General features: G+C 41.2%; 1 protein-coding gene across 1 annotated transcript; it reads right to left on the bottom strand.

The window, feature by feature from the left end:
• Positions 1-43: 43 nt before the first annotated feature.
• On the bottom strand, positions 44-8,290 carry SLC24A5 (solute carrier family 24 member 5). Its single transcript, XM_058033162.1, has 8 exons — positions 8,206-8,290; positions 6,842-6,925; positions 6,649-6,752; positions 6,232-6,332; positions 5,199-5,482; positions 4,038-4,244; positions 1,181-1,282; positions 44-631 (listed from the first exon to the last, which is right to left on the bottom strand). The coding sequence occupies exons 1-8, from the start codon at positions 8,270-8,272 to the stop codon at positions 309-311; spliced, it is 1,272 nt and encodes a 423-aa protein (XP_057889145.1). The 5' UTR covers positions 8,273-8,290; the 3' UTR covers positions 44-308.
• Positions 8,291-19,897: the final 11,607 nt, after the last annotated feature.

Below are 19,897 nucleotides of genomic sequence, written 5' to 3'. Positions count from 1 at the left end.
TTTCCCCGCCAAATGTGTGTATCAACATTGTAATGTAAGAAGTAGATGTCTTTTTCAGAATTTTGGTTTTATATGTGCGTTGTAGTCATACTGTAATTCTTGACTCTAAAAGAAAGGGCTCCAGTTAGGCTGTGATGTTTTTGTTCTACTTAATATTACTTTAATGATATGACTTAGTTCTGTATATAAGATTTAGAGCCCAATGGGAGTTTGGAGTTGTTTTTTGAAATTTTATTTTGACTAAATGAAGAAACTGGGGTTTTTTCTCCTGCTTTTATTTTTTTCATCAGCATAATCACTGATTAAAACTAGTTACCACAGACCCTTGTAGGATTGTTTCCTATGATGCCAAGTTCATATAAAATTGATAATACAGTAAATACTAAGTATAGGACAAGACAAATTGTCCCCAATTTTTTATCTATTTTCCAGCCATTCAGGTGAACTGCCAGAAAAATGAAACCAACAGAACAGATAAGAGAAATGGCTGTGTATGTCAGACCACTGCTGTTCACTTCTATGGGTCCTGATGTATTTATGAAGGCAGTTTTTATAAACCAGGGTATTCCCAAACAGAGCATATCAAATACATTGGATCCTACGATGTTAGACATAGCCATATCTCCATTTCCTGTAAAAGAAGAAATACAGATAAGTTGGCTTAATTGTATTGCATGAAATTGCCAAACTGTTTTGGAGGAACAGATTGCTAGCCCTCAGTTTCTCACAGAGCACCCTTTTCAGATTTTGCATTGGAAGAACAATAGTCACAGATTCTACAGAACATGGGTACCACAACCATAAAAGTCTCCCTAAATCACCAGCATCTGCACAGCTGCACTTAAAATTAAGCTAGACAGGCTATTATAAAATCCATTTATGCTTAAAATACTGAGACCTACAGTTGTGTTCTGCAGTAAAACTGTAATACGTAATCAACAACAAATAAACCAATCTAGAATACTTCTCTGAGATACTCTGAGAAGTTTTTAAATGTCTGAGCCACAGCCTTTTCAGGTAAGCTATTTATTTATTTTCAATAAACTTAAGCTCTAGAATCTGAAGCTTGGATTTTGAGGTTACTCCTTGAATTTATCAAAATGTTGACTAGAATTCTTTCTTTTTGTAGTACCATTTTAAACACATCCATTGGCATGAGCCTAAATACTAAAATCTTTACCTTTTCGAGCCACCAGCACACTTGCAACTGTATCTGGTACACTGGTTCCTGCTGCCAGTAGGGTGAGACCCATGACTGACTCTGGGATTCCCAGCGTTTCACCTGCAGTTGAGAAATAAGGGTAGAAAATGCAAGTGTGGTTTAAGTTAGGGCTCATCCACTGAAAATGCTTTGGACTTTGTTTGCTGGAGAAAGAATCAATCATACAGTAATTCCATATGGAATGTATCAGCTAACTAAACTACATGTGATGTGACAGAACCACAAAGCAGTTAAAACAAAGAGTGACAACAAATATCCTTTCCTTGTTCTTTAAGTCTGAAGTGGTCAATACAGTAGTAAATAAGATTTTTTTCTTGCAGATAAAGTAAAAGTTTAAATATCTAACAAATTACTATTCCTTTTTTTCCCTCAACTTCTAGAAAATACTATAGTCTCTTACAGTTTTGGGCATCTCCTTATTAGTGTTCAGAAGTCTCATGAAGCAATAACTCTTATAATCATTCTTTTTGATCCCCTCGGGGGAGGGGAATAAGCACATGAATTATCTTGGGGAGGACAGTCATTAAGATATTGTGAGAATACTGTCTCAACTACATGCCTTTACCATTTCATTTCAATTAGAAAGTGATTTGGAAGAATCAGAGTGCGGAATTTTTATATGACTTGTAAGTACAAGTAACCCCTTAGAAGTGTGAGTTCCTGTAGGGAAATAGTCATTTAAATTTGAAGAAAAGTTTTAAACTGTTATTAGAAGAGCAGCATATTTTTCCCTAATCTCTATTTTTCTCAGCCCCAAATGTCTTTTAACCATATTAATTTCTAACTTAAAATACAGGGATTCTTCAAAACTGTTTCAGCAGTTGTACCATTCAGGTGCATCAGTATTTGATACCTCTAGTCAAGCTACAAAGTAATTAATTTTTCTTAAACATTTTGGTTCACTAAAAAGTATCTTAGTATTTTTTAGTGTTGAAATCTGAGTTCTTACATGAAATATTTTGACATTTAATAAGAGCAGTTTTATTTAAGTAAGAGGCAGTACACTAAGCTAGGTCAGCAATGCTTGTCTGTTACTTACCAGCTTAGTCTAGAGCAGCCCAGTAAATTTATATTTGAAACTGTTTGTTGATTTCAGGGGTACTAACATGATCCTGTTGCAGAATTTGTATTCTTTTTATCCTTCCATCACTTCTAATAGATTTGTAGGGTGAGGGACCAACAAATCAGCTTTTATAAATCATCCAGGCTGGAAAATAATGGTTCAAACCAAGGTGAAATACGAATGAACCAGCCTTATGTACCCAACATTAGTTTCTAGCCCTCTGAAGGTTATAAGAGAGAATATAAACTCAGGAGAAGTTGGTTTTTATTTTATTAGATAGATTTATCTTCTATTTAATGTGTAGTGGTTTATTTTCTAGCAACTGACCATTAAGACAGAAAAGTCTTATTTTTCTAGGCTTTTGTTAATTTTGTGTATTAGTAGCAATGTGTTGCTATAAGCAGTAGAATTTTCTTTGCCAGCAACAGAAAGATGTACTAAATTACGTTTGTTCTTGACCATCCCAGTTTAGTGCCCAGCTATGATACTTTTGTGACATTCTGATAGACTGATTATGCAATGGTAGAACCTTTGAGTTCTCAACCTTCATGAGAGCCTGGACTTGAATATATTGTGTGTTTAACTTGTAGTGTTTTAACATGTAAATAGAATATAATTTACCTAGAATAGTGGGCCAAAGACCCCAGTACTACCTGTGATGACTCTGGAAAGTGAACTAATACACTCTCTCAATCTCCACCATACCTACTTTCATTTTAATTAATGCTTTGTCTTGTAGAACAGCAATAATGTTGACTTGAATCCTGGTTCAAAGGCTTTTAGCATCCAGACAGTGAACCCTTGCTCTTTGGGTACAAGTGGAAAATTATTTACCCAAGGAGTTAACACGGTGGGTGTAATATCCAGTGATCTACTAATAATTTCTCAAAGGTTTACTGAATGTGTAGGTCTGCTTCTGCACTGAACAAGGAGTTATTCATGTCTGAAGTAGTAGAAAGCTTGAGTAGGATTAGTGAGCTATAATGTGAAAATGGCAAGCTTTGAAACATTCTGTAGAGTTTCAGTTTCATTTTCTGCTTGCTCTTAAATATAAAAACTGGATGTCTTTCAAGCTGACTGGAGAAACAATGAAATGAGGAGACCTTTAATACCTCAAAGTACTTTTAGGAGAAGGTTTTTACATACAAGTCCATACCCCTTCTCTCTCTTAAATGCAATCCTTTTACTGCCCCACTTTATGATGCACATTTGTAAGAGGTCCACATAGACACACACTCCGAGAATGTTTATAAACATATTTGAGAAGCTTTTTGGCAGTGAATTTAATGCTACATCTCTTACTGTAACGTTTGTGAGAAACACAGGTATAGAAATTATGGATTTTTTCAAAAAACTTTGACCTCTAATTCCAGTCTTGGGGGATTTCATGTTTGTCAGCCTTCAGCATGACAAATTTATTGCTGTGTGTCTAATTGCTTTGCCTAATGAAGCAGTTTAGTGAAACTGTTTTTAAAAATAGATAGGGTTTTTTGTAGCTACATCAAGTTCTCCTTCATGTGATGGTAGGCAGTGTGAAGCAGCTAAACTCTATAAAAGTGTTCCATCATTGGATAGAAGAGGGTGGCAAACTAAGCAGTCAAACATAAGTTTCTGTTGTTTTTCTTTGTTGTGTTTTTTTACATCACAGTCTGGAGTTGCTAAACTGACTTTTAAAGGGAAACCTCACAGGGAAACCACACAACTTTTTCCATGATTCTTGACTGGTATAGCAACACCACTTTACGTACCTACCTGCTATTGTTACCATCCATACAAGAACATAAGTTATTGCAGAAATCCATGCTGCTGAAATTAAAAATGTCACCATGAACCAGTTCCTCCAAAACTGTCTTCTGCAATCTGGGATAGTTAAATAGAGTAGTGTGATAATAGGAAGGGATAACACCCACAAAATTCTCTTCATATCTGCTTCAGGCATGGTAAAGACATTTGGATGATCTGTTGAGGAAAAAGCAACTTTTAAATTGTGGCATTAAGTTTGAATCCATAGCGTACAGTATGTTACTGTCCTCTACTTGTGAGAATACTGAAAAAAGGTGAAAAATACTTCTGCCTCAAGTTTTAGCTGTAGTATTAACCAGTACCTACATCTGTCTGGACAAAATTCTGAAATCAAGTTACTTCTGGGGAGATTCTGCTTGCACACAAGAAAAACATTTTTCCACAATGAGAATAATCACCAGTAAAATAATCTCCCCAGGAAGTTGTGATTCCCCAGTGTTGGACATTTCTAAGATTCAGCTGAACAGGTGCTGGCCCATCTGGGATCATGCTTTTGCCAGGAAAGGTTGGACCAGATGATCCTTGAGATCTCTTTCCAGCCTAATATTCTATGATTAACATGTTTTTCATTACATCACCAGGGGTGAACTAAGGTGGATGAAAAATGAATTTCTTTATAAGGGTTTGCCCATAGCATTTACCAAGAGTAAGTACCAACTGCTCTTTTTTGCCTGAGTGGAAACATGACCTGTGGCCACATCACAGCTATCCCTTTACTTTTGACATTATGCATATTTTGGGCTACCAACCTGCCACCATCATATGGAAAGAGTATCTATTACTACAGTACCTGTGCGGCTTTCAGCTGATAGTGCATTTTACAAGCAGTGTTGCTGGGAAGTTTCAAATACACACAACAAAGACAGAAGTTCTACTACAACACAAATGAGCAACTATCCTTGCATTCCTCTAGCAACTGACTTCATATAAAAACCATCACTCTGATTTTGCTCAGTGTTATATTCCAGGTTAGAATAATGATTTACTTAAATACTAGGCTGGAGTTCTTTTGTGAGCAAAATCTTAATACTGTCTTGAGAATCTGCTGTTGATGAGAATTGATGCAGATAGGCATGCAGGGTGCTAGAGACAGCTGTAACAAACCTGTACCTTCAGAGATTTCATCGAGCCCGTGTAAGCTTGTGGAAAGTTGAGAGTAGTCCAGCTCATCTTGAAAAATGCCGCTGTCTGTCCTTGACTGCTGGCGAATGAGAGGTCCGCTCTCGTCCCTCCATCCAACCAGTGGCTGCTGCTCCGTGCTCTCTTCCATGGCTTTTGTAAAACACGTGCAGCAGGGACTGAACTTTTTCATGAGGTATTGGTTGATTTTAATGTCAAAACATAGTACCAGAATATAACACCCATATATCAATAATAGGGATGCACTTTCATACCTAGAATGAAAAACAAGTTTTATATAACATGTAGTATAAAAGAACCCAGTTGCTGGCATAAGAAGAGAGAAAAGATTTGCATGAATAGCAGAAGGAGAACACACAAAAGCATCTATTTGCAATTGTATGGCTAATGTCATGGAAGTTTGTGAGTGTCCCCATGTCTTTCAGCAGTTTAATTAACTCCCCTCCTCTGCAGAATCTTGTTTGTGTATTGTATAGCTGCATGTTTTTTCAGGGGATCTTACTGATTGAACATTTTCCTGATATTTGCAAAATTGAGTCTTCATGTGATGCTTAAATTATAAACTTCAAGAGACTTCTTGCTGGACCTGACTGTCTTGTTGAGGTAACAGGAGTTTCAGTGTTGATGGAAGAGTTAAAACAACAGAAACTCATGATCTCCTTTGGCACACAAAAGTTTTTCTGAACAATGCTGGTATGAAAGGAAAGGCTTAAAAGGAGTAAATGCTGGACACTAATTGCCATGTCAGAACAGTTGTGATAGAAATTGTGAAGTCTGTACAGACAAACCTATGCAGGTCAAACATGCAGAGTTTGAATGTTTAGGTAATAATCTTTACAAGCATTGTGACTTTTTTTTAAAAGCCTACAGGATGTTCATTTCTGTTAGTGAACAGCAGTTCAGGCTACTTGAAGTTTGGGGCTTGGGGATTTTCATTTGTTTTTCAAAACACTGTCTCACAAATCTCCAGTCAACAGGAATTCAACACTACTTGTGCTCTTACCAGTAAATTCTGCTGTCAGATATCATGGCAAGGACGGCTGCTGCACTGATGGTGTATGCCAGGCAGTCTCTGAACAGCGGCCAACAGGACAGCCTGGAAACCTGCAGATCAGTCATGTACTTTTCTTAAACCTCTCTGTAATACTTTCACTAAGTGCTGTAAATGCTGCATCAATATGTTGTTTCTATATTATGTAAAAATTAAAGATTCTTAGGAATGACTTAAGTATGATATTCAACAAGTTAGTGTTTTTAAAAACTTTCATAGCAAGTTATCTTAAAACTGATTACATGCTGGTTTTGCTACTAAATAATAAACTTGGCAGTTGTCATAGTAAGTCTCTCTTGGCTTTTGTTGGCATTTGAGAAAGGATAACTATTTTGCCCTTAGGAGCAGAACTATCAAAGTTATACATACCACACTGGAAAACAGCCCACAAGCTGCAGAAATACCAAGAAGATTATATATTGCTGATCCAAGGATGGTGCTGACCCCGATATCTCCCTTTGTCACAAAAGCTCCTGTAAGGAAAATGACTCTGGTATGTTTGAGTTTGGCATGCAAGGAAAAGAGCTCTAAGTTATAAGGAGTTATAAAACACATCTCTTACCTAGAAAAGCAGTGACAAGCTCTGGAGCAGAGCTTCCAGCAGCCATGAAAGTGGCTCCAGCTACATCCTGTGAGAGGCCAAGGCCTGAGGACAGAACAAAAATAATTGCTTTAAAAAAATTGATGCTGCAGTAGCCTGTACCCTTTACTCTCACTAGTACATAATGTTAGCTGCTACTACAACAGTTTAGTAGATTAAAATTTATTTTCATACAGTCAATACATTTATATGAGAGTCATAAAGTAATATATTGAAAATTAGCCTGATCTATGGGGCTAGTTTATTTCTAACTTCATTACAGAAATTAGTTTAAATCTTCTAAAATCAGCATTTGTATGCAGGATTAAACTGTGTTTCCTATTGGTAGTAATTATAGGGAAATTCCATGGACTGTAGTGTGATATTGCTGTATGATCCTTATCAATTCTATCCATCTGCCAGGGAAATCTGTACCACTGTGTCTTCACATACCAGAAACATTAGTTAAATTCAAACCACTGCTGTGATCTTAAATTTTCATTTTGTATGGACAGTGTAAGAGCCTGTGTGTTGCTTAAGAGAAATGAGATTTTTGTTCTGGCAAATTGACTTTCTGGAATGTAACACACTCTGTGGATCAAGTCCTGCACACCAAGTACAGGGATGTATGGCTGACCATGGCAAGTCTGACAAATGTTAATTTATTGTCAATAAACAAAACACCAGCTCTTATGGCAGTAAGAAGAAGCTTACATTTGCTGTAAGTGTTCAGATTTGGAGGAGGTTTTCCAGTTCAGGGATGAGTTTCCCTAGGGAATTTTGTTAATTCTTGGCACCGAAAATCTCAACTCCCTGCCAAGACCATCTCTTCAGTGGTCTGCTGGAGCCAGGGGAATTGTTGCAGGTTGATTAGATTTCTTAGAACCATGGTAACCATAGAATTCCTGTCCCTCCTGTGTCATACTTTAATATGTTAGCAGTAGCTCATCACTACTTTTAAAGAAAAACAAACCCTAGAAAGAGTTTTGGTTTCACCAATCACCAGCCCTCCTAATTTTTTTTCTTTTACTAATAGTTACCTGGACATAGTACTGTGCAACTGAAATGGAAATTTTCAGTTTAGTTAAAACTGAGGAATCTTAAGATTTTCCTCCAGGCAGAAAGAAAGCAAATATTAAATGAATACATGTGCAGTGTAATCACTAGGTTTTTTTCAATAAAATATTGATCCTGTGTATCTAATTAAATATTCTATGGACACATCTGTGCATGGAAAGTGAAACTTGTTCAGTTTTCTTTCAGAGCACTCTAACTTTGAAGCTTTTTAAAAGAGAAAGTTTGATGCCAAGCTTCTCAGTTTTACAGGAAAACAGGATGTCACTTACATTCACTGATGATCTCTAGGGAAGGTAGGAAGTAATCATCGCACACAATGGACACGGCCAGAAACATGTACAGTATAATTATGAAGTAGATAACGATTCCTCCATCCTTCCTCTCCTGCGGTGTGAAAAATCCTTCAGGAAACTCCGATGAAGACGAGAGGATGCAACGCGTCCCGTTTTCTGAAAATTGAGCGCAAAAGTGTTACACATCGTGTATGGCACCTTCCCGTTCCTCAGGCCCCGGGACGTCTGAGGATTCGAGCACAGCAAGGAGCGCTGCAGCGATGCCGCCAGAGCGCCGCACACCTGCGGCGGGGCAGAGCGCCCGCGGGACGGGCTGCGCAGCGCTCGAGCGGAGCCCGGTGCCTCCCGGTGTCCCCGGTGCCTCCCGGTGCCCTCCCGGTGCCTCCCGTTCCCGTCCCGGTCCCTCCCGGTGCCGCCGTACCCGCGGGGTCCCCGGGGCGCTGGGCCCGCGCGCCCCAGGCCGCGAGCGCCGCCAGCACCACCAGCGCCGCGCGCCGCCGCGCGCCCGCCCGCATCGCCCGGACTGCGCGCGCGGCAACGGCGCGAGCGGCTCCAGCGCGAGCGGCTCCAGCGCGAGCGGCGGCCCGGGCGCCAGCGTCACGTGGGGCCGCGCCCCCCCCCGCCCCTCAGGGACTCGCCCCATCCCGCAGGGGTCCCGCTGCCGCCTGCCCAGATTCCACCGCCCCTCAGGGACTCGCCCCATCCCGCAGGGGTCCCGCTGCCGCCTGCCCAGATCCCACCGCCCCTCAGGGACTCGCCCCATCCCGCAGGGTCCCACTGCCGCCTGCCCAGATCCCACCGCCCCTCAGGGACTCGCCCCATCCCGCAGGGTCCCACTGCCGCCTGCCCAGATTCCACCGCCCCTCAGGGACTCGCCCCATCCCGCAGGGGTCCCACTGCCGCCTCCCCAAATTCCACCGCCCCTCAGGGACTCGCCCCATCCCGCAGGGGTCCCACTGCCGCCTGCCCAGATTCCACCGCCCCTCAGCGGCTCGCCCCATCCCGCAGGGTCCCGCCGCCCCTCTCAGCGCTCCGCCGCTCGCCGCCGGCAGCGAGGGGCCCGGATTTGCGGGCAGCGCCTCCGAGCCCACAGGGAGCTGCGCTCCGGCCCCCGCCCCGTCCTGCCTCGTGTTTGGGGGAGAGCGAAGGTTCGGCCTTGGTGCAAGGTGCTGACCGCGATACTCAGGTGCTGTGTAATGTCTCGGGATGCAGAAGGTGAATTTAAGCTTACTCCTCAATACCTTTTTTCTGCTGTGACAATTTCTGTTTATTCCCACCGATTCCCTGGATGTCTGTGCCAGGCTGTGTGAGCACCGGGCTCTCCCCTCACTGGGCAGATGGCCATGCCAGTTACGTGAATGGTTTGCATGAGCAAGGCTGAGACCCACTCACAGTTCCTCCCTTCAGACCCAGTTCACTGAACTTCTTTGTCTGGTGACCTTCTCACAATGAAGTCATGTGTATAACCGAAGATTAAAGAGTAAAATGCCGTCTTTAAGCTTTGTAAAGTCATCACCCCTGCCCCTTCTGCAGTCACTGGTTTCTCAGGAAGGGAGTTGTTTCCCTTGTATCACTTGCAGACATGTCTCCAGAAACATTTGCAACCCCATGATGCCAAATGGAGTTTTGGGGTGTCTGTTTTATTATTTGTTTATTACATTTGTGAGCAAGAAGTGCACACAGAAACAGATCGGTTTGCTTCATTGCGTCTAATCCCTCTAAACTCCTCAGGTTCCTTCCATCCATGGTGTTTTGCTAATATGTGATCAACCCCACCCTACAATACAGGAAATAAGGTAACAAAGTGGGTATTTTCCTTTTTATATTTATAACATACATACAGCCACTATTTTTCATTAAAAAAATGGCATGGAACAACAAACTCTGCAGCAATTGCTGTTGCCCATTTCTGATCCCTCTGTGGTCCAGACTGCTTTTTACTAGAGCAAGAATGATTTTAATAGATTTTTAGGGGTGTCAACAAACTTTCACAAATGATTCTGTGTGCTCTCTGAAAATCAGACTGCTGCAGAGAAGATGCTGCTTCTCCTGCTTTACAGAAAAAAATAGATCATTTTGGTCTGGAAAGATTTAGGGATTTTCTTCTGAATCCTACTGTCCACCAGAGACAACAGCACAAAATTCCCTGTCTAGATTACTGGTGGCTCTTTCCTTACACAAGCCAACAGAAAGGGTTTTGCTATCAAGGTAAGTGGCGTCCTTGCCACTGCTTCTCTTCCTTGAAACATATCATTGGCTTACTCTTAAAACTCCAGCACAGTTTTTTATTATCAGCTGCTTCATTTCAAAGTAGTTGTTTTTTGCTGGTGAGCTTTTTCTTTAATTGCTTTAGAGTACTCACAAGCCTGCCTTTCTGATGGGAATGAGTTCCCTGGTGCAGCAACGTGTTCACTGCACAGTTAGGAAATCTCAGTCATGTGATTTCAGGATTTGAAGGTTTTGCTCTGCTCTGCTTTTACTCTGTGTTCAAGCTCTAATTCCTTTCTATAGGCACTCCCTCTCCGTGCATAGCTGAAGCAAAGCCAGAGCTTTGATTTTACTGAAGGCTTAATTCCACTTAGTTTGCTGAGAAGTTATTGAGTGAGGGTGCTGCACTCACACCCTCCTTGCCAAGAGCACCCCTGGAGAGAGCAGCAAACAGAACAACCCCCCTCAGTGTCCCAGCATGAGGAACCATGTGCTGCCTGTTCTGTGTGCTTGACCCAGCACAGAAACACAGCAGCCAGAGCAGGCTTTGGGCTCAGCATTGCTGGCTGCCAGCTCTGGGCTACTGCACTGTGACACAGCATTCTGTGAAGCTGAGGTCAGGCAAACATCAGTGCACATTTGATGTGTGCTTCTGCACTTTTTGGCTGTGTTAAGGTAAATTTCTACTCTCTGGTAGTAAAAATAATGAATAAATAAAATTTTCAAGGCTTATGAAGGAGACAGAGATGGGTGACTGTTAGTCAGGTTGCTAACACTGATGCTCCACCAGGGATGTGCTGAAGGCTGCTGTGGCTGCCTGAGCACAGGCCTCACAAAGGGAAGGGAGCACCAAACTCCAGCAGCTGCAGCTCCTTTCCAGGGATCATAATCTGGTGTGAGCTGGCTACACTGCATCTGAGTGTCCCACACAGCTCAGGACTGGGAGTTGGTTTGCTGCCCAACAAAGTAAAAGGAGGTTGGGCTGTCTAGAGGTATCACTCCAGCTGAGTCACAAATGTTATTCTTAGGGTGCAATTTAGGGAACAGGTGGGAGAGAAAATGTTAATTGGAAGCAGCTGTTGTATCTCCACAGAACAAGCACTCATTTTCTTGTGAGGAGAGTGGGACTTCAGTACAAGACCAAGGACTTTTTCTATAGCAGGGAGTTTGCTTAGGATTGTTTGAAAGTTTTTTTCTTCCACTTTTTTCACAATTTGAGCAGACAGACCATGGATAGCGAGGGGAAAAAAGCAGGTGAGTTTATCAGAACTTAAAGGCAGCATTAGTCCTTGTTGGTAGGATCAGTCCTTAGACAAAAGAGATATGGGGATGGCATGATGAATTCATGACTAGCTTAAAATAACAACAAAAATTATTATTGTGTGGTGTGGGGCCCAGTCTTTTTGGGGGAAGGAAAGGGTGGTATAGATCCTTGTAAGGAATCTGTGGTTAACTTAGGTATAGGTGATCACACCTGTGTAAGAATCCTGAGTTTCTCTGCCTTCCTTATTTATAAACACACTTCCAATCTTTCTTTTAACTCAAGCTGCAACCTACTGTTTAAATTACAGTGATTAAAACAGATCAGTGTCTGCATCATCCTTGCCTTGTGCTTTTGGGGATTTGTTTGAGGTTTTGTTTTTGGTAGAGGTCTGTATAAAAATATTCTGGTCTGTGTTTAGATGAGGGTGCTTAGACAGCCCCAGGGCTGATATGAGTGTGGTTTGGTGGTAGCTGTCCCTCAGTGTTCTGGCTCCTACCCCAGGATGTAGGGCCTGTGCAGAGCTGTGCTTTTCTTGTGTGACAGCCTGTGCATGCACACACCACTTATGCTCCCAGGCACAAGGCCTAATGTGCTGGGAAACAAAAGAAGTGAAGATGTTTTCACCCTCCAAACATACCCCAAACCTCAGTATTGTTGTGAGAACCTGGTGGTTTCCCTGTTAGGCAGAAAAGAAGGTGAGGATGAGCAGGGCACTGACTGCCTGGCCCCCTGCTGCAGTGGGAGGCTGCAAGAGAGCTGTTCAGGAGGTCACTTTCCATTCTCTTCTGTTTGTGTAGCTCCTGTGGCATCCTCTGGAGTGTAAATGGTGGCCTTTAAAAGAGCTGATAGAACAAATTCTCTTAGCCTGAGGTGCTCAGATACCACCCTAAGGTGATGAGATAAATACTGTTGCAAAGTTAAAATGAGTCTCTCCAGTGTAACTTCATTATTCTTCATTTAAAAGATAAATATACCGTCATTGTCAGATCAGATATTCCCCTTTGTCAGCGTTTCATGGCTCACTTCCTGGGTCTAGATAGATTGATGATAGCTGTTTAATATTCTTTCCTTCATAACCACCAATTTGAGAGTTGCCAACTCTCATGATGGCTGCTGTTTTTCTTAAAGCATCAGCTTGATCTACATTAGCCACACAAGAATCAGAGCTTGCTTTCTCTTTTTTTTTTTTCAAATACATAGTTGTATAGAAAGCTTGAAAAGGGGAATCTGAACATCTAATGCTGGAGGCAAATAAGCACATGACAATACTATTTTCAAGCCAATCTCATGACTTAAGAAAGGGGTGATAGGTTCATTCATGGTTTTAGAACAATGTCAAAAGGAAGGATTTGATTTTGGACCCTTAGCTCCAAGATCCAAATGCTCTTGCTGGGGAAATCTCTGAAGACCACTGGAAGATACAACTCAACTGCAATCCCTGGTGACAGCCAGGAAAGCTACTGAGCTAAGGAATGTTTTGTGGTAGCTGGTGCAGGCTGATGTGAGTCAAAATTATTCTAGGTCTCCTTGCCTTTGTGTTCTGACCTTACACATGTGACAGTTTTTGTTGACTCTAAGCTGTGAAGTTGAGAACACTGTATGTTTTTAGGTGGTCCATAATTAGACTACTGTGTTAATTATAGGTGAGCTAAATGCAGGGAGCTTCCAGCTTTTCAGCAGTGCTGTCTGCCTGCTTTCAGAAGAATGTGAGCAAAGTGGATATTTTTGGCACATGGCCCATGGAAGCATTCAGATGACATGATCAAGGGGAGGTGGGTGAGGGTGGGGAGCTGTTGAGACTGCTCTTCTGTGGGGTTTCAGTCGTGGAATATTTTTTGTGTATGCTGTGGAGTACAGGCATCACCTGTGACAGAGTGGCTCACAGACAGATAAAGGTGTATCTTATGGGTACCCACAATGTCAAAAAAGCTAAAAACCCCTTAGCAGAATGTTTTTGCTTGGTGGTTCTCAAGTGAATTCAAGTTCAAGAGAATGCCTGCTTAAAGGAGGGTGCACTACTTTTAGTTGAAGAAAATTGAATCTGTTCATTTTGCTGCCTGGGGATTTCTATTTTCCCAGCAATTCAAGTGTACAAAATTGCACCTTCCATCTTGGGGCCCAAAGACCTCCATCACTTCATCTGCTGCCTATGTGGTAAAGTTCTACAGCAGTTCTCATGGTCTTAGCTTGCTCACCAGGTGGTTTGTTCAGCCATTTAGGACATGGAAGGAATCTCTCAAACTGAAAATGAAACATGTCTCAGATTAAATGTTGTTGAGATTTAAGACAGAACTTCTCCATTATTATGAGTGCTCCTCCATGTTAACTGCTTTCCTTTGGTTATGAGTTCTCATTAAGACAATTGAAATCATGTGAATGTCAGTGTTTGTGGTATCATGACACTGAATGGTTTCATCATGAAACTGATGATGGTTAACTAGCTTGATCACAACAGAAAATCTTGTCAGAAAGGCTACACTTATACATAAATACCTACATATACCAAGAGAGTAGGCCTATTGCTAGCCAGTAATAATGGTGTAGAGAAGCTTCTTTATATAGCTCTTGTTTTGTGTCTCAGTAGTGCCTTTAGAGCATCTTAAGGCTGTGAAGCTCAGAAGATTGCACAGTCTAAAAAGATTTCAAATAGAGCCAGCCTGCTTCAAGCACCTAAGTCAGGTGTTTGAATGCAGGATGGCCAAAGAGCAGAGCAAAATGAAGAGGCTTGTGAGGCCATCCTATGGATAACAGTAATATTGCACCATGATCACTTCAGGTTGCTCTGTTCCACCCCCCAGGGGTTTATGAATAGCCCAAATACACATTCACTTGTAGTTCTACACCGTTATGCCAGGGGGTCAGGGAAATACACCACAGCACATACATGGGAGTAGATACTGGCAATGAGTGAGTCATGGACTTTGCTAACTCCCTGGGGGGCATTTTCTTGATTGGTGTTTTGCTTTCCTTCTCTCCCTTGACTATTCAAAGTCTTGCTTCTGTGGACTAAAGAGAAACAGAGCAGAAAACTTCCTTGCCTGCAATCTCTAAGCTCCTGTTTTCTGCCAGGTTTGTGCACCAAGGAGTTCTGGTTTCTCAGTGACTTTTGCTTCCACTTGCTTTCCTCTTCCTGTTGACACAAGCACTTCAGTTGTTGTGCTTGTACATACACCGGAGTAGAAGTTTGTTTTTTCCTCTTTGAAGCCCATGTTTGCTCTGAATTTTTTTCCTTCAGTTCTTGCTCTTGGCTTGGCTTCATCTGCTACCTGCTGTCCTTTCAGTGTAAATTTCTTGAAGCATTTTGGAGAGCAAGATGTGTGTTGAAGGCTGTGTCTCACAGCCTCTTTGGTCTCAGTGCATCTGCTGAGTTTGTTGAAGTTTTGCTGATTTTCATTGCATTTCTAATGAAACAATCCAGCTGCTCTGGCAACTTTCAGCTGACCTTGAATTTGCAAGTACTTTGCAATTATATTCTACATATATAAAATGGAAATTATTATTCTTATGATTAAAAATATTATTCTTATGGTTATTGCCTGCAAGTTCTGTAATCTCAGTGATATCTCAGGAGATAAAATAAACTCTCAGGACATAAGTGTCTGTATAAACCACATCCAATCATGTTTTCTGCAACGCAATTGCTTCTTTTCATGTATTCCTATAACTGAACAAGCATTAGAAAAATAATTATTATTGACATACTAGAAAAAGGACACATTCAATTCTATCTTATAGGCTACCACGTTATTTCACCAGGTAGCATCAGCATGTACTAACATTATTTACAATGTAATAGATGTTGTTGATTTGAGGATGTTTCTCTGTTTCAGAAATGGATTGCTACAAGGCAGCGTGTTGCAAAATTCTACTTGTGTGTGTTGGGTTAGGTTACTGTGCATCTGTCTAGAGAGTTCTTTGATTTTAAAGCACCTTCAGTTTTTGGTGCAGTAACTGTGGTGCTAAACCTTTGTTACTTTGTGTGTGTTGTGAGATGTTCATGTAAATTCTTCCTCCCTTCACTCCTGTGTAGACTTAGGGGTGAGCCTGAAAAGGAAAAAATCAGCTTGGTTGCTTTTTGGATGTGCTTTTGCTGAGGAGAAGAAAATAAGAGTGCAGAGTTTTCTCAGGGCAGAGACCTTTGTTGCAACCTGGCTGGACAGTGGAGCACGAGCCTGTTGTGCCATGAATAGGGGGTGTTTGGGGCATTGAACTGAAGAGAACCTTCTGGTAAAGCATAAATGAGCAGCTGCATGCCAAAAAGGTGGTCTAGATAGATAGCTCTGTGAACCTGCAGTTTAGGAAAACTGGCTGAAATTCAGCTGGAACTTCTTGGTAAATCAGTTCTCAGTTTATATTTTGGGTAGAGATCATGCAAATTATATTCTGGCTAATATACAAGTTCTGCATATGTGCAGATGCCTGCCTTTCCTCTGGAAATACTGTAATGTTTACATGAGGACAAAGGAACAAAATCAATTCTGTGCTTCTGCAGAGGAGATGACAGAGCTATTACTGCTCAAACTGAGCAGTGCAGACAACTAAAGATAGAATTATTGCAGTCTTTGAGAGTGTCTCTCTTTAGAGAGCTTTGGTGCAGCCCCCTCTGCTTCCTCATGAGATATCACCAGAAATGCAGTTTGTGTTTTGTCAAAGGACTGAGCGTCTCCAAAGCTGACATAAACTTCTGTGGAGTTACAACTGATTCCTTCACAATGCTAGCTTTAAAAGGCTCCACTGTGAAATGGAGAATATTTAAAACCTCATGCATTTAATAGTAATCCTGTCATTGCTGTATATGCTGGAACATAATGTTTTCAGTGTTATAAGGCAACTTTTAAGTTTCTATCAGACCTTAAAAAATGAACATATTGATGCCTTAATTGCTAGCACAGAATATATAGATAATACTGTATCTTTCACAAGAATCATGTTCTGCTGACAGAAGAACTGATGTGATAGAGCTGAAACTTTTTCCCTCAGGATACAAAAATTATTATATCCTTCTGTTGCTAAAGCAGAAATCTCATATTCTCACATATCATGAAATCTAAAAGCTTCTAGCTTATGCATCTGTTCCCTGGCCACTAGAAACATAATTTCATTGTAGTAATTTGTCACTGATAAACATAATCAATGACCATGGAAACGATGTGCACAGTATATGCAAGTTTATATAACTTCTTTCATGGGCCATTTTTCTTGTAAGCAGGGGATGGAAATGGCAGCCAGGTCTCCTGCTGGTGTTCTCTTTCTGCTATCCAAGAAAGCTGTTCCAGTACTGACTAGTTTACTCATAGTAAATTCTTACAAACAACTATGGCTTACCTTTTCCTGGATGACTTTTGGATGTTCCCATCCATTGCCAAAGATTTCTCAGCTAGAGTTTGCCTGAATGAATAGCTGATTCAGCATAAAAGGCTGAAAGCCACCAGCTGGGATTAAAAAATAGTGGGGATATTGCAAATCAGCTAGAAATGGAATACTCTGTTGTTACTCTGTTAGTAACAACTGCAGAATGGTGAATCCAGTGGACCTACTTTCAGATGCTTTGGCTCTTATCCATTTGTCCACCTTCGACCCTCTTCACTCTCAATTTGAGTGAGAACAGCTGGCTCAGAGGTTTTTGTAAATGTTGAGCTGTGATTTTGCTTTCTTAAGTCTGTTGCTGTTGGATTTTACCTGCCACACTGAGAAATATGTAGTTAAATGGACTGGTTTTTCTCCACCTTTTTTTTCCATTTTTTCCCATTTCTTTGAAGAGGAGCAGTCATGAGAGCTTCAGCTTTTGGCTGGAAATACATCTTGATTTTTTTAGTGTTTGACAAACTTGGGCTGGGTTTAGATTGTGTGAAGCCTCTCATTGTACTTTTCTGGTGTTTATGCCCTCTGAAGCCAAGTCAAAATCACTTGGGACAAGGAATAGCTTTAGGCAGAGACATTTATGTCCTAATGAGTTGATGCTGTTGGTAAGATACCTAGCACAATCTGTAAACTTTAAGACAGGACAAGCAATTGGCAATAGAGGACTAAAGGCTTTTTAAATCTCTTACTGAGAACAGTTTTTTCCAAGTGCTTTCCGATTTAAATATTCTTTCAATGTTGAAGCACTAAAGTAAATGATGCAAACATAAACAGACTTTAAAAATATTCAATTTATTAATCCCTGAGATATTGAATACCGAATATGCTTAATGGGATTTTCTGCAGTCCAAGAATTTAAAAATGTTATAAACGCCAGTCTGGTTCCATAATTGTGAGTATTTGACCTTTGGATGCTCAAGAGTTTCTTCAGCTTTCCTCCTGCTGCTCTGAAATAGGCCCTGCTATGGCTGCTAGCCTCACAGAGTGTCTTGGTTACTCTAAGGTGCCAATTGTGATGAAGATAAGAAATGTTTCAGCAACTGAGTTGAGCATTTAAGTTATTCTCATTATTTGAAGTGTTTTGATTTTTTTTAATAATCTGTTTCTACTCTCAACCCTGTTTGGAGCAGAACAACACTATGGATAGGACCTTGTTTGCAGCAGGAAATTGTGAGCTGTTAGCATCTGTTAGAGCCATGAGGCCATTTCTGTGCAAATCAGCTTACTGCTGTGAAGTTGTGCCAATTCTGACCAAACCACAAAGGGATTATTAAATATTCTAAAAGGTTTCAGTGAATTCCTACATGCCTCTTTACCATGCTCCCTGCTTCCCAGGTTCTAAATGTTAAAAGCCAGCCACAGGTCAGATCCAGTAGCTCTGAAGTACTTTGGCAGTCCTCTTGCAGCAGATGTAGAGCTTAGGGAAGAGAGTACAGTTGCAAACTTGCACAAACAAAAATGTTCTTGTATTTGTCTTCCAGCACAACTTAGAACACTTCCCCCTCTCTCCTTGCTTCCACATCCCCCACTTTAGCAAAGTCTGCATGTGGGAGTAGTACAGATTTTTCTGTCTGAACTAAGAAAATAGAAATGTGCCTGTGCCTGCACCCAGATCTGGGACCAAGCAGACTGTGACTCTTGGCTGATGGAAATACAAATCCCAATGTCTGGAAAATCCACATCTAAATACAGCCCTAAAGACCTATCAGTGCAGGATCTATAGCATTGGAGTGCTATGAGGGGAGGGAGCAAAAATGTCATTCCATGGCTGTTAAAAACGAATGGAAAATGCTGTAGAAGGAATTTAAAAAACCTCAGACAATACTCTTACTAAGGTATTTCCTGAACTTACACTGAAACAAAATAGTTTAAAGCTTAGTCTGTCAGCCTTCTTGTGCTGGCAGGACTGTGAAGAGAGCAAAGTAAATCCATATGCTTAGAATCTGTAAGGAGCAAGCAGAGCTACAAGAAACCATGTTGTGTCCACTTTTACTCATCCACTCACTGACTTGGTATCTTTCTGGTGTTTGACTTTTGATTTTAGTAAGAGAATGGTGCCTTTTACTGTCTCTGATGTAAGCCAGCCCCCTCAGCATGCAGGCTTATCTCTGGTTAGTGCTGGTCTTACACCCTGTGAATGCCTCTCTTGGGCTGCAGTTCTGTGGTTATGGTGTGTTTTGCTTGGGCAGTATATTTAGCAAATTGTGTAGTCAAATGATTATGTTAGACTGAGTGGTTGACATCTAGTACACAAATAATTATGACACTAAACTTACTATGTATGAGCTGGAGCCATAGCTGATTCCAGTGACAGATGGAAAACTCCACTGAACCTTTTATTGGCCATATGCCATTTCTGAGTGTTGGCCAACAACAAGATTTGTTGCTAATATATAATGATTTAAACAGTAAAAAGAGCAGCTGCACTTTGATTTTTGGTGCCTTTACTACAGGTTTTCCTGGAGCTTTTGAATATCTACTGCTGCTTTCTAATGCAAAGCTGTCACTTCTAGTCTGTGAGAAGAGACTTTATCTTCCCAGCCCTATGTCTGTGGTAGAATTTTATATTTTGATACTTATAACTAAAGCTCTCCTCTGCCTTTTATTGCATTATTAAGTTGACAGCATAAAAATCTCCTGCAACATGGAACTGGAAATGGCTTGTAAGAAATTGGCTCTGTTGTGTAGTACTGCAACAGAGCTTCTTCCAGGCTGTCAGTAAGTCTTTAGTTTTATGGCCTGTTTGAGGACTGGGAGAGCAGCATTCCTCCAGCTGTTCAGAGAAGACAACTTTCCAAGTGTGGTTCACTGAGAGGAACTGCATGTCCTGTTCAT

Source organism: Melospiza georgiana, chromosome 13, assembly GCF_028018845.1.
Source record: "Melospiza georgiana isolate bMelGeo1 chromosome 13, bMelGeo1.pri, whole genome shotgun sequence".
NCBI classification, from domain to species: domain Eukaryota; kingdom Metazoa; phylum Chordata; class Aves; order Passeriformes; family Passerellidae; genus Melospiza; species Melospiza georgiana.
This window is presented reverse-complemented; position numbering and strand designations above follow the sequence as displayed.

What these genes read in the sequence shown, in the direction of transcription:
- SLC24A5 (XM_058033162.1), bottom strand. Translation starts at nt 8,272, where the DNA reads ATGTTTCTGGCCGTGTCCATTGTGTGCGATGATTACTTCCTACCTTCC. An exon ending in ATGGATGGTAACAATAGCAG is followed by an intron (nt 1,283 to 4,037) that starts GTAGGTACGTAA and finishes TCTCAACTGCAG; the next exon opens with GTGAAACGCTGGGAATCCCA. An exon ending in TGTGCTGGTGGCTCGAAAAG is followed by an intron (nt 632 to 1,180) that starts GTAAAGATTTTA and finishes CTTCTTTTACAG; the next exon opens with GAAATGGAGATATGGCTATG.